Below are 15259 nucleotides of genomic sequence, written 5' to 3'. Positions count from 1 at the left end.
TACATGCATACTGTGGAACACAGATACACCAGCCTGCCTGAGCCCCTAACGTGCACAGGGAGGTCAGTGAGGGGAGGGAGTAGTGCGTAGTAGTATAGGGCTGTAGAGATATGCTGTGTAGTGTGTGATTTTATAAAAACTGTGTAAGTTATTGTTGATGTTTTCTGAGGACTTGTCTCGTTTTATAAAATCAACCAATTGCCACATTGTTGTTATTATTGAATTGATATCACACTGGTAGCCTATCTACCATGAACTGATTGCCCAGTATGGTAACTTCATTGTTAAAACTTTTGATTAATACTAGCTTACTTCAGACACTTTTAACACTACACCATATTTTGTATCTATTTATTACACAAATAGTTGCACTACATCCATACCAAATCTTTGCATTTTAAAAAGTTGCATTTTGTACCTGTTTGTATTTTGTACTTTGGTTTGTATATTGTATATTGTCATTTACTGTATGAAGCACAATATCATGGGGGTCATACAGAATCAAGCATGTCACTGTACATGTACTTTATATGTGACAAATAAAACAAAACTTGAAGTTGAACTTGAATGTATAATACCTGTCTACATGCAGCATGGACTCGCGGGAACTGCGCTTCTCGCGCGCAATGGTGTTCGCCATCGATGAGATAAACAACAGCTCGGACCTGTTGCCCGGTGTTACACTGGGTTACCGGATTCACGACTCCTGCGCGTCGGTTCCCATGGCTGTGAAACTGGCGTTCCAGTTGGCGAACGGCCTGGACCCGGTGTCCGACACCGGTCAAAAAAAGTGTTCACATTCCGGCATGGTAACGGCTATAGTCGGTGAGTCTGGATCCACGCCATCCATCAGCATGTCGCGCATCATCGGGCCCTTCCACATTCCACAAGTAGGCGAAACCACGCCAGTCTCTTGTTTGATCTTAGTCCATTTTATTCCACCTTTTTATTTGATCATCTGTCCGTTATTGTCTGTCTGTTAATGTCGCACCAAAAACGACCAAATCAAATTCCTTGTAACTACTTTTTTGATTATGATTTTATTATGATTATCAATCGCTGTCGCATGGATTCTCTTTGTTTTTGTTTACGGTGTTTTTTATTGTGGATATATAATGTGATCTTACTTGTTGTTGATCTGTGAAGCCCATTGAGGCAATTCGTTGTGATTTCGGGCTATACAAATACATTTGATTTGATTTGATTTGAGCACACTCTTGTTTTTGCAGGTGAGCCACTTCGCCACGTGTGCGTGTCTGAGCGACAAGCAGCAGTATCCGACCTTCTTCAGAACCATCCCGAGCGACCAGTTCCAGGCCGACGCCCTGGCCAAGCTCGTGAAGCACTTCGGCTGGACCTGGATAGGTACGGTTCGGTCCGACTCGGACTACGGTAACAATGGCATGATGGCCTTTCTGAGGGCTGCGCGCAAAGTGGGCATCTGCGTGGAATACTCGGAATCTTTCTATCGGACGCACCCGCTCAGCAGGATCCGACGGGTGGCTGACGTTATCCGCAGGTTCAAGTTTTGATTTATTTGTGAATGAATGAGTGGATGAAAACTGTATTTAACAGATTGCAGAATGGGTACAAATACATTACGGCTCAATACACACAATTGTTAAGGGGATGCAGACCAGAGAAATACTTTCGTCTACTCTTGTTTACATCAGGGTCCCCCGTTTTCAATTCATAGTGATGTTGTCACATATAAAGTACTAATTAAAGATTAGACTAGATTCAAATGTATTGTAATTTTACAGCACAAGTACAGTAGACTGATTGATTGATTGATTGATTGATTGACAATTTTATTAACAGATTGCAGAATGGGTACAATACAGTACAGCTCAATACAAACAACTGCTAAGGGGATGCAGACCAGAGAAAGACTTTCGTCTTGTTTACATCAGAGTCCCCCATTTTCAATTCATCATAACATATATGACATACACATGACATACAGATGACTGTACTGCTATCTATAGATTTATGACATACCAGATTTACAAATACAGTACTGTTTGTGATACAAAAAGAGTTTAAAAAAGAGATTATATGCATTTGACGAAGAAACTGTACATTGGAGGAGGTTGGGTGGTATAGTACAGGTGATTAAACTGGGTACAAAATATACAAATTAGTACTACGGAATGTAGTATGTACAGAGTTGTAGTATACGTTTCAAGTTTTGTTTTATTTGTCACCTATAAAGTAGCCTATACATGTACATTAGAAATGCTTGGTTCTGTACGAGCCCCCTGAGATTGTGCTTCATATACAGTCAAAAAATAAAAAGAATAAAGTCCAAGCACTATACAAATTATACAATATACAAACCAAGGTACAACCTAAAGTACAAAATGGAAACAATGAGGTACAAAATTGTATGGATGTAGTGCAACTCTTTTTGTAATAAATAGATACAAATAACGCAGATTCTTCGGAGTTGTGGTCCATTTAGGAAATCAGTTTGAACTTGAACTTGCATTGGTTTGTGATAGATTATTAGTTACTGGGTATTTCAAAGTAGCTTATTTGGTACCATTTTGAAGCTAACAACTAGGGCTTTCCAATGATATAAAATAAGTGTATGATTATCATCATAATTTAATTTGTATGGTTCAGTTGCACTTGAACTTGTTGAAATTAAACTTGGAAGATAAAAATTTATTAAATTAAACTTTCCTTGCTTATATCAGATTTATGTGTAATGAATGGAATGTAGACAATCTTGTTGGCAATATAGAACAGCTGACAGATTAGAAATAGCATCTATTGTTCAAAAGATATGAATTAATTAACACTTTAATCGCCGGAAACGCCGAAACTCGTCATTCCCCGCCATGCTCATTCTGCCGAGACGCTGTAACACGTCTTTGATATCAATATTTCAAAAATCTGTGATCGAAATCATATTTCTCCCCCGGGGACCTGAGATCTCCTGTTGATCTCCTCTCAACTCTCCGACGGTTCAAGAGCGCCATCTGGTGGCCGATCGGCAGATCGCCCAAACAGCAAACCGGAAACAGAAAGTGGTGCTCATCCAAATTCGGTCCGACCACTCGCTATAGCTCCCGGGACTCCATCTTGACACACTGGATAATCGATCGCTCGCCCTAACTCAATAAACAACGTTATTTGGACGTATATAGTATTATACAACCTGGAAATGGTTCATCTAGATCAACATCCCATAATAGCTAAATGTCTACTCCAAGCTGATCGCCCAACGCCGCAAGGAAGGTACGGTGAGTTTCAGCGTTATTTTCTAACGTCTTCTATACAAACTGCTCTGATGATCATATCACCCACACTAAATGAATGATATAACATTGCCCATGGAATTATAAACGACCCCTCGCCCATCCGGTCAACATCAGATGATACGTAGTAACTTCTAGAAGTACCTCCAGTTGAAATTTTTTATCTGGCGCCGATCGCTATCAAACTGTATTTCATCATCAATATAATGCATTTAGGGCTATAAATCAAGTTCTGGAGAAAGCTGCAGAAAACGATAAAAACATACTTATACTTTAGACCGTATTTTAGTATGAATATGTGAATGAAAAAGTATAACGTTGCTACACCCTGAACAATAGATATAGGACATTGAATGGGCCATAATAATGTCAATTTAGCAATACAATTTAAAAAGTTATAGCCCTGCAAAGAAGGGGAATTTCTCCATAGACAAATAGAGATGGCGAGGGATGGTAAATTATGAATTTAACCATGGCGATCAAAGTGTTAATGAAACTAGATTAGATTTAAAAAAAAAAATTAAATAATCTTTTTACATATATATATATATATATATATTATATATATATATATATATATATATATATTTTTTTTTTTTTTTTTTTTATTGATCTTTTTCCCCCTCCTTTTTCCTCCGATTTTCTCCCATCCCAATGTTAGTCGTTATGCCAATTCCCAATCCCCTTCCTGGTCGCTGCGCACTTACCCCCCACAGTCGGTCTGGGAGAGTGGAGGCTATCACGTGCTTCCTCCGACACACGTCCAGCCAATCAACCGCTTCTTTTCACCTGGCAGCACGGACTCTCACTGAGAGGGTGTAACGTGTGGAAGGATCACACTACCCCCCTTAGATCCTATCCGCGCTGAGCAGGCGCCCCGACCGAACTGTAGGAGTAGCTGTTTACAACGATCCGGACGCGTGAACACTTTAGGCAACCAACATGTGCTTCCGCGTTTCTCTGAATTGCTCTGATTGGCCGAGCGCGCGCATGCGCATGAGCCGCGACGCGCTCCTCAGAGGCAGGAATACTAAGCTCCCCCTTAAGCTCCAGGAGAGAGGAGAGAGGCTGAAAACCTGCAGTTCTTGCCCGACTGATGGGAGCCGAATCCCGGATCCGATTTTTCTGATGAATACCCCCAAAACATGGAGGTCCCGAACGCATGGAAGTATTGATTGCGCCATAACTAATCATTAAAAAAATATACCGTTAACTGGAATATGTTGTGCCTTTACACATATGTTGGATTATGTAATTGGTTTGTCATGACAAAAATCGCGATTTACCCGGTGGCTACAACAACACACAGTGACTATGCATCATTGTTTACAATGAATGGAAATCGCGATTTCTTTATTACTTTGTCATGACAAACCAATTACATAATCCAACATATGTGTAAAGGCACAACATATTCCAGTTAACGGTATATTTTTTTAATGATTCGTTACGGCGCAATCAATACTTCCATGCGTTCGGGACCTCCATGTTTTGGGGGTATTCATCAGAAAAATCGGATCCGGGATTCGGCTCCCATCAGTCGGGCAAGAACTGCGGGTTTTCAGCCTCTCTCCTCTCTCCTGGAGCTTAAGGGGGAGCCGCGCTCGGCCAATCAGAGAAACGCGGAAGGCGCTCGGCCAATCAGAGAAACGCGGAAGCACATGTTGGTTGCCTAAAGTGTTCACGCGACCCGGACCCGCCTCGCCAGCTTTCCCACCCTCTAATACTGCCAATTGTATTAGTGTGAACGACCAGCCAAGCTGGTGACACGCCGGGAGCTGGATTCGAACAGGCGAATCCAGCGTCTCCGGCGTTGGTGACGAACGCAATCTCCGCTACACCACCTGACCGCCCTCTTTTTACATATTGTGATGGAAATTATAAAACGTTCATGTTTGTGTTAAAATCTTTCTTCAAACTTACCCCATTCTCTTCATAGAGCCTTGTCTTCCTCCATACTCGCTGCCGTTCTAGAAGCATCTTTCCTGGGTAGAGAAGTACTGTAGCTCTTCCTGGGTCCCCCTGGCTCTCAGCTGGTGTTGTTAGCATCGGCGCTAGCATGGGAGCTAGCGTCCAGCAGCTAGGCCTTGTCGTCAATTCTAGGTTGATAAAATGAAATATGTAACATATACGAATATGACCCACTAATGAATACACTAAATACAGCAATGTGGCTATTTGAAAACACTGCATTTGCGAAATAAATACGTCAACTGTGTTCACGTTAGCCGTGCGTTAGCTCGCAGCTAGCGCTAATGTTACCTCACCACAAAGCAGGGCTTCCTGGGGGTAATTGTTACTTCACCACGGTACTTTTGAAACAAGCTTTTTTAGTGGAAAATATGACCATAATCTCTGGAAAAACATCTCACAAACACTATAGACGGTCATAAATGTTAACGAATGCTATAATAAGTCCAACAAATTAGTATAAACAGTACTTACACGGTCGTTTCGAAATGCACAGGCAGGCGCGGATTCCCCGGAGAAATTAATTCTTTGACCGAACACTCTGGGAAAAGCTACCAAAAAACGTGCCTGTCGTTTCGGCGGCCGTTTATATAGTTCCTCTGAGTCTTGCGGAGTAATACTTGGTGGGGTGGTAGTGGTAGGTCTTCCATATAAGGCCTGAAAAGATTGTGTCCCTTCCCTTAAAACTCAACAAATAGGACCTTAATCCCCATGGATCGCTCCGGCGAATTCTAAACTCTTGAGAGTTAAATGGTTATTATGTGTATGTTGAATCCAACAATACAACGCCATAAAGTATTTAGGCCTATACTGTATTATGTTTTAACGATTCCATTCATTCCATTACGCATCATTTATTGTTGAACTGTCTACGCGCAGGTCTACGGCGACGGTCGTGGTGGCGTTCACCGCTTCTGGAGACATGAGGATCCTACTGGAAGAGTTGGCCCGCCATCCCGGTCCACCTCGACAGTGGATAGGTAGCGAGTCCTGGGTGACTGACCCGGAGTTTCTGAGGTTCACCCAGTGTGCCGGGGCCATCGGATTTGGCATTCAGCGGTCTGTCATCCCGGGCCTGAGGGACTTCCTGCTGGACCTCTCCCCCGCTAAAGTGCGTGGCTCCCAGCTGCTCACAGAGTTCTGGGAGAGTGCGTTCAATTGCCGCCTGGGGAAAAGTGAGATTATTATTATTATTACCTACGTGGTACTTTCAGTAACAGTGAAAAAAGTAGTAGAATGCGCTCACCTCACTAGACTTGACACTGGGTGCTGTAACCTCTGATATCATACATAAAAATAGGGAAACAATGTCCAGGCACGCACTCCAGGTTTTTCCAAATTTATTGGCAGCGTGTAATCATGATGTTTCGGTGTGAACACACCTTCTTCAGAATGGCTTGCATGAAGCATGAAGGGTAAGTGACCCTAGTATATACAAGTCAAACAGGAAGTGACAACATAGGAAGTGACAACACATTCCCACAAGAGATCTGCAAAAAAGTACAAAATACCACTTACAAGCACAACCTTTTCAGAATTATGTAAATCAAAAAGAAGCATGTAAATAAAAAAGAAACAGTAAATCACAAAGAGATATATCTATATATAGTTATATATATTTTATACAGAGTAGGCCTACATCTTAAACTCTAAACATAAACACTCATGACCCATATAAGCCATCTTTCAATTATAAATATAAAGAATGATAAATGAAAATAGTAAACAATCGAATGAAATGAAATAATCAAATGAAACAGGTCAAAACATTTTCCTCATTGAGGCCTCTAGGCTCTGTCTAGACAATCCAGAAAATGGATATAAAAGCATTCCCTTTGTAGCAAGAGCCTGTCTCTGTCGCCGCCTCTTGGTGGTCTCAAGACCTGCTCTATACCCATGTATTTTAAGCCAGAAATATCATGTCCTAACTTATTAAAGTGCAGTTACTTTCAGTAACAGTGCAACTGTCTGATTAATCCTTATAACTGCTAAATAATGGCCACTCTGGTGGTGAGTTTCCTCCTAGTAAATGATGTTGCAAAGAAAACCCTGCAGGTTTGCCATCAGAATCAGAAATGTCTTTATTGCCAAGTAAGTCAGAATCCCCGAAAGGTGGCCGGCCCGGACTCTGTCTCCCCCTCTGCCCTGAAGCACTGCGCTGACTAGCTCACCCCGGTGTTTACCACAATTTTTAATGCCTCGCTGGAGCTGTGTCACGTCCCAGCATGCTTCAAGGCCTCAACCATCATCCCCGTCCCCAAGAAGGCCAAGGTCACAGGCCTTAATGACTACAGACCTGTCGCCCTGACCTCTGTGGTCATGAAGGTCCTGGAGCGCTTTGTCCTGGCCCACCTGAAGCTCATTACTGATCCTGTGCTGGACCCGCTGCAGTTTGCGTACAGAGCCAATAGATCCACAGAGGATGCGGTGAACATGGCTCTGCACTACATGCTGGAACATCTCGACTGCGCGGGCAACTATGTCAGGATATTGTATGTGGACTTCAGCTCGGCCTTTAACACTATCCTTCCACCCATCCTGGAGCACCAGCTATCCCTGCTGCAGGTGCCGGCCTCCACTCGTAGGTGGATTACCGACTTCCTGTCCAACAGGTCTCAGCGGGTGAAGCTGGGGAAGAGCATTTCCAGCTCTAGGTCCACCAGCACCGGTTCCCCACAGGGCTGCGTCCTGTACCCACTACTGTTCTTCCTCTATACTAACAGTTGTGTCTCTCTCCACCCCTCGGTCAAACTCCTGAAATTCACTGACGACACCACCCTGGTGGGTCTCATCTCCAGGGGGGACGAGTCGGCCTACAGGAGGGAGATCGAGAGGCTGCAGAGCTAGTGCAGCTGCAACAACCTTGAGCTCAATGCTCTAAAGACAGTGGAGATGGTAGTGGACTTCCGGAGGAAAGCAGCCCTGCCCCCTCCCATCATACTGGGAGGCACCCAGGTGGCCTCCGTGGAGTCATGCCGATTCCTAGGCATGACAATCTCCCGGGACTTGAAATGGGAGCTAAACACTCCATCATCTCCTTGTTCCCCGCTGCAGCGGCAAAATATAATGGCCGACCCCTCCCACCCCGGACACAGCCTCTTCACCCTGCTCCCCTCTGGGAGAAGGCTGCAGATCCCAAAGGCTGTGAAAGCTCGTCACAGACTGAGTTTCTTCCCCTCAGCCACTAGGCTGATCAATGCCTCCGGACCCCCTTCGCCCCCAAGTGACACTGGCACAATAATATCAATGACACTGGCAAGAATTCTGCACTGGGACTCACCTGGAACTCTGCACTGCACTTTACACTTTATATATATATATACTTATTCAAATGATAAATCCTGCACTGCCCTGTCTTTCTCCTGTGTCTTGTTATGTGAAAAGAAAAATGTATGCGGGCTGAAAAATCGCTTATCCATGCATTGGTCGGTGCCAACTGCACGCACACACACGCTCCGATGGCGGTGAAAGGAACATCTGATTAACCCAAGATTCGTAACATAAATTCCTTACCTCACATCTGATGTCCTGCAAAAAGATTAATCCAATTCCTGATCGCCATTCCAAATATTTATCGCGTTTATTGATCCAACGTTATATATCCAAAACACATAATCCACGCTGCTCCGAGTCTCCCCAGTCAATGTGGTATAACGATACTGCATGCCCGGGAAGGAAAACCTGGACCGGACTTTTTTTTTATGCACATCCCCAGCCAATCCAATCCAATGATGTGCAATACCATCCGGGAGACGATAGGTGGCGGTATTTGCCCTTTTGCGAGCTCAGACCCATTCCCAACGATAACATCAGGTTGGATGGATGGAAATGAATGGATATCGCTAATAAAAGAAATAACGATTAAAACCCGACTATACTCGTGACTGGCGTCCAATGAGTTAAAGTAGAATAAAATCAAATGCAAAATAATATAGGACAGGGCTGTACAATTGTGCAGGATTGTAGTAGGGTATTATACACTAAATTAGAATAGAAATACAGTGGAATAGAATATGTAACAGAGCTGTCCAAGTATGCAGTATTGTGCAAAAGATATGAACAGTGTCATGTTCAGATGCTCACAGTTTTGAGTATCTGTGCAAATATATAATAATAATAATATAATAACTTGTAGCAACCATAACACTGTCTGCCTGGTCTGTCTGTCTGTCTGTCTGTGTCTGTAGCTGTCGGTACTGAGGAGAGGGCGTGTGATGGAACAGAAGACCTGCAGAGCCTCTGGAGCCCCTACACTGACACGGCTCAGCTCCGCGTCACGAACATGGTGTATAAGGCCGTTTACGCCATAGCACACGCCATCCACAGGCTTGTGTGTCGGGAGAGAAACTCCACAGCCCACTGTGACAGACTCACCAGCGTACTGCCCAAGCAGGTCAATGGAACTGAATACTTAAAGGAACACGCCAACATTTTGGGAAATTAGCTTGCCGTCTTCTCCAGAGAGAGAGACAAGAAGATAGATACCAGTTTCCTCTCTGTGCGTTCAGTAGAAAGCTCTCTGGCTGCATGTTAGCCTAGGTTAGCCCAATGAATGGAAGCGGACATGGCCGGTTAGCCTTTGGGAGAGGTGTTAGTTGGACAATGCCTAGGCTAACCGGCCATGTCCGCTTCCATTCATTGTGCTAAGCTAGGCTAATGTGCAGCCAGATAGCTTTCTACTGAACGCACAGAGAGAAAACTGGTATCTTCTTGTCTCTCTCTGGAGAAGACGATAAGCTAATTTCCCAAAATGTTGGCATGTTCTTTTAACATTTGCTGCATTATTTACATAATTCTGGGAAAGGGGAACACCACTCAAATAAAACATTCCATGGCCTCAGATAGTTCAATCAACATTAGTGAACATGAGATACTGTACACTCTCCCAAAGCCAGAAACCAGAGAAATAAGAATCAAACCTGTGATGTCATCAGGTATAAAGTCTGGAGCTGCTCCATCGACAATGAATGGGAGACAGAGTTTGTGGACTCGCATAACGTTTGTTTTCATTTTTATATCCAAATGAGCTTTATTCTATAGTCGTGGTCTCAGTTCTGAAACAGAACATGTGCCTATGAACTCAGAACATTCCCCTGGGTGTCTCCCTTTCCCAAATAATTGTCTGTGGAGCAGCTTCAGACTTTATACTTGATGACATCACATGTTTTATGTTTTTAGCTTTAGTTTTTCTAGGTTTTGGATTTGGGAGAGATATTTGTCTACTGTCTTAGACCAGAGGAATAACATGAATTCTGAAATTGGGGCTTAGTTCCCATTGAACCCTTTATGTAGTGTGGTAGTGAAAGGTTAAGAGTATGTAGTGTGGTAGTGAAAGGTTAACCGTCCGTAGTGTGGTAGTGAAAGGTTAACCTTCTGTAGTGTGGTAGTGAAAGGTTAACGGTAGGTTATGTATATAACCTAGTTATATGAGTACTGGCTGAGCGTCCCGCTCTTAAGCCTATCGAGATACACCTCATCTCATGTACCTATTGTACTCCATCACGAACAAAAACAAGTACACCCACACCTGCCGGGTCCCGCCTCTATGGAGGCGCAGCCTATAAGACAGTAGGCATGGTCACCAATTCACTCTTCCTCGCCAAAATACCGGCTCCAGTAAAAGACCCCTCAAGGGGACTCAGGGCCGCTTAAGAGCGGGACGCTCAGCCAGTACTCATATAACTAGGTTATATACATAACCTACCGTTATATATCGTACTTGGCTTATCGCGTCCCGCTCTTAAGCCTATCGAGATATGGGTTAGAGCAGACGCGAGGCCCGACAGATGCACCCCCTGAGTGCGAGCAAGAGGGAACTAGAACCCCTTGAACACACAGCACAGGCGGAACCACGTGTGACCTACACACTGTGGCCCATACCCACACACTCCTGCTACCCTACCAAAGGACGGGAAGCAGGAAAGGCCACAGACCCCAGAACCGCCTGGGAGACAGAACCCCCGGTCATGTCCATGAGGTAAAACCTTACAATGGGGCCCGGGGAGGACCATGAAGCTGCAGCACAGATGTCCTCCACCGAGGCCCCACCCAGGAGAGCGGCAGAGGCAGCCACCCGACGAGTGGAGTGCGCCCTGATGCCCCCAGGGGGATCCTGCCCAGCCAACGTGTAGCAGAGGGCAATGTCCTCGCACAACCAATGGGACAGGCGCTGTTTCGACAGTGCCTTACCGGCACGAGAACCACCGTGACAGACAAAAAGCTGATCGGTAACCCTGAGGTCCTGAGTACGGCTGAGGTAAATTCCCAAAGCACGGACCGGACATGACAGGTGAAGGCCCGCATCTAACTCACCAGTGAGGAGGAGGACGAAACGCCTGAACCACAATATCCCGGGAGCGGAAGGAACTCCGGATATTCTTAGGCATGAAAGCAGGATTAGGTCGCAGAGTGGCACCGCAATCGGCCCGAAAAGACAGGCACTCTGGACGTACCGAAAGAGCACAGAGCTCACTCACGCGTTTAGCGGAGGTAACAGCCAGCAGGAACGCGGTCTTGAGAGACAGCTGTCCCAACGGCGCCTGCTCGAGCGGCTCAAACGGGGCCAAGGACAACCGACCGAGGACCAATTGAAGATCCCAAGTCGGAGCCAATGAGCGTTGCACCGGCTTAACGCGTTGAGCGCCAAGCAGGAAACGCTTCACAAGAGGGTGGCTGAACAAGACATTCCCCTCAAACCCCTCATGATAGGAGGATATAGCCGCCGCATATACCCTCACCGTCGAAGCCGACAGTCTACCAAGGAGAGACTGGAGATAACGCAGGACAGCATCCAGGGGGCAGGAGACTGGGTCCCAGCCCCCCGCCTTACACCACTCTTGGAACATACGCCATCTGCCCGCGTAAAGCGCGACAGTGGAGGGAGCATGTGCATTCCGGATGGTATCAACCACAGAAAGGTCCATCCTCTCCAGACTCACCCTCCCACCAGCCACACCAACAGTTGTGCTGTGAGAGGGCCGTCGCCGACCAAGGAATGACCCAAGGAGGAGCGACCAGAAGCTGGATCAAGACCGGGAACCACACTGCCGTGCCCCGGTCCGGCGCGACCAGGATCACCGTCCTGCACTCCCTCCGTATCCGCTCCAACAGCTGACCCAACAGCTGTACAGGAGGAAAGGCGTACAGAAGACCGGGCGGCCATGGAAAGGTCGAGAAGGCATCCACCCCCAAGGGGGGATGATCTGCTCGACTGACCGAGAACCACAAGGGGCACTTGTGAGAGCGTCGGCACGCAAACAGATCTACCGAGGCCTCCCCGAACCGATCCCAGATCTGTCTGACTATGTTGAGACATCATATCCGCGCCCATATTCTCTGTACCAGGAATGTGGAGCGCCCTTAGACTGCGCAGCCTGCGGGATGCCCATAGCCAAAGTTCGACCGCCGCCCAGAGCAGGTGGATGGAACGAGTCCCACCCTGCCTGTTGATATACGCCGCTGCCGTCATACTGTCTGTCCTGACCAAAACGTGCTCGCCTACCACCAGGTGGTCGAACCGTTTGAGGACCAGGAGGACCGCCTTCAATTCCAACACATTGATGTGCGGGGTAGATGGGCCAGCATGAACCTCCGTCCAGCTGCCCCCCATTGCGTGGGTCCGACACGTCCCTCCCCAACCCGTGAGAGAGGCGTCGGTGAAGACCGTGACGTGTGAGCGCCTGCTGCCCATGGGGACCCCAATCGTGAGGATACCCAGCCTCCTCCAATGGGCGAGATCTCCCCATATCGACAAAGGAACCGTCAACCGTTTCCATTTGTCCCTCACCGGATCTATTCTCATAGAGAAAAATCACCTCTGTATCCTCCTCATGAAGAGGAGGCCAAGAGGAACCACCGTGTGAGCAGATGCCATCATGCCGAGCAGACGCATCACTTGCAGTGCCGTGACCGTCCCTCCCAGACGGAAACCCCCGAGCGCGCGAAGGATAGACACCCGGCGCTGCTCCGAGAGGGTTACAATCATGGGCCTCGACCTCAACGTCAAGCCCAAGTACTCCACCTGTTGACTGGGAAGAGGCGTACTCTTCTTCCAATTCACAGCAAAACCAAGCCTGGTGAGGAATTCCACCACCAGCCTGGTATGAGACCTGGCAACCTCCTCCGAACGACTGAGGAGTAGAATGTCGTCGAGATAGAATAGAACTCGTATCCCCCGACGACATAAAGGCTCCAGCGCAGTCGCCACACACTTGGTGAATGTGCAGGGAGCCAGAGAATAGCCGAACGGCAACCTCTGGTACTCGTACGCTACGCCCTGAAACAGGAACCGTAGGAACTTCCTGTGAGGAGGGAAAATCGGGATGTGAAAATACGCATCCTTCAGGTCTATGGAGGTTAGCCAGTCTCCCCTTCTGACAGCAAGCAGAAGGAGTTTGACGGTCAACATTCTGAACGGTCTCGCTACAATCAACCGATTGAACGCGGACAGATCCAGTATAGGTCTGACCCCCCCTGTTTTCTTGGGTACCAGAAAATAAAGGGAGTAGACGCCTGACATCGCGTCCTCTCTCGGAACCACGACGACGGCCTGCTTCGCCAACAGAGATTGGATCTCGTCGGCCAGGGCTGTCACTGCGTCTGACCCTGACAATAGGGTCGGCACCAAACCTGAGAACGGAGGGTGGGGTTGTGCGAACTGCAAAACAAGCCCCTCCCTCAACGTTCTCTCTATCCACCCCACCAAACGGCATTCTTGTCGCCATATGTGAAAATAATCCCACAGCGCACCCGCCGTCAACTGACGCTGGGCCGCAAGGAACAGTAGATAGTTGGCCCTGTCCCTCCCGCTGTGCGACGCACCCAAGGGGGGACCCCGACAGAAAGGGCCGGTTTGATACGGGAGAAGCTGTCATCAAATCGGTTGACACCCCCCCCCCCCCCCCCCCCCCCCCTGAACACCCCTCTAGCGCATGCTGAGGAGTTGTTCCGCAGCTAGACACGCAAGGCATGAGGACCCCATGGGCTCCTACACGCCGAAGCCCTGCAGTGATATTGCTACCACCCAAATCACGCTCGCCTCTTCTTTGCAGACCACTGCCGCTGTAACGGGAGTGGGAGGCATCAGCGCGATACGCCGCCTGGCGAAGGCGAGGCCGGGGTAACCCTTGCTGTACATTCAACAGAAGAGGTCTCAAGTCCCCCTGCTGACCACCGTAGCTAGTGGCAGCTGTAACACCAGGCTCATCCATCACACAACGTGTGGTGCAGGAGCCACGCGACAGAACATTCTCACGGACGGACCCAGGCTCAGCCATCAACTGGGTGTCAGCCCCTGTCCCCATGAGAAGTGAAGAATGGGGCCGCATGCGCTTCAAGGAAGGTTCGCGGCCAGCAGCCAAAGGAGAACGATCAGAGCCCCGCTTCCGTGGGTAACAGAGAGAGGATTGAACGGGGAGCGGGCTGCTCGCGGCAAAGTGACGACGGCTTGTTTTACCAAACTCGAATTCACCCAAAATGGCCGATCCCTCGGCCGCCAAGGCTGTCGGCCTTGTGGAACCCTGTTGACTCTCCACCCAGGGCACCACTGGCGGGGGAAACATGGCTGCCTGTCGAGGATCTCGCCACAGTCGTTGACGAGACCGTGCTCCCACCTCTGGCTGCACAGCGTGAGGCGGTGTAGGGCCCAGATCAACAACCGCCTGCGCCTCCACAGAATGACCAAAAAGACTTTCCGTGGAAAAAGGAGTCGTGAGGAGAGAAAACCTATCCTCTTCCCCAAAAGGAGATTGCTCCAACCAAACATGCCTAACAACAAACGTTGATAGCATCCTAATCCTCCCCGCAGTTATAGCTTGCGACTGAGTCAAGATCTCTATAACACCACAAACATGCAAAATGTTTTCAGCGTCGGCTGGTCCTGTAGCCCCACTACCCGACGCTAATGTGGACAGAAAAACAGTCAGCTGAGCCACAACACTGGCCGCCGCTAAATTCCATCCTGTAGCAGTATAACTCTCATCAGTCCATACTGCCACCCGCCGGGCCAACTCGCTCTCAAACGT

At 47.6% G+C, this 15259-nt stretch overlaps 1 protein-coding gene across 1 annotated transcript in view; it reads left to right on the top strand.

The window, feature by feature from the left end:
• Positions 1 to 593: 593 nt before the first annotated feature.
• LOC311225741 (vomeronasal type-2 receptor 1-like) overlaps positions 594 to 15259 on the top strand; it is a gene marked incomplete at both ends in the record, with an annotated part of 52306 nt that continues 37640 nt past the window's right edge. Inside the window, 4 exons of the mRNA XM_084311135.1 lie at positions 594 to 890; positions 1230 to 1519; positions 6117 to 6412; positions 9425 to 9630. Coding sequence (XP_084167261.1) covers positions 594 to 890; positions 1230 to 1519; positions 6117 to 6412; positions 9425 to 9630 — 1089 coding nt within the window. The remainder of the gene's footprint in view (positions 891 to 1229; positions 1520 to 6116; positions 6413 to 9424; positions 9631 to 15259) is intronic.

The sequence above is a fragment of the Notolepis coatsorum genome (genome assembly GCF_963971535.1).
Source record: "Notolepis coatsorum genome assembly, chromosome: 1".
NCBI lineage: Eukaryota > Metazoa > Chordata > Actinopteri > Aulopiformes > Paralepididae > Notolepis > Notolepis coatsorum.
The sequence above is the reverse complement of the archived record's forward strand: the minus strand, read 5'-3'. Positions and strand labels throughout refer to the sequence as shown.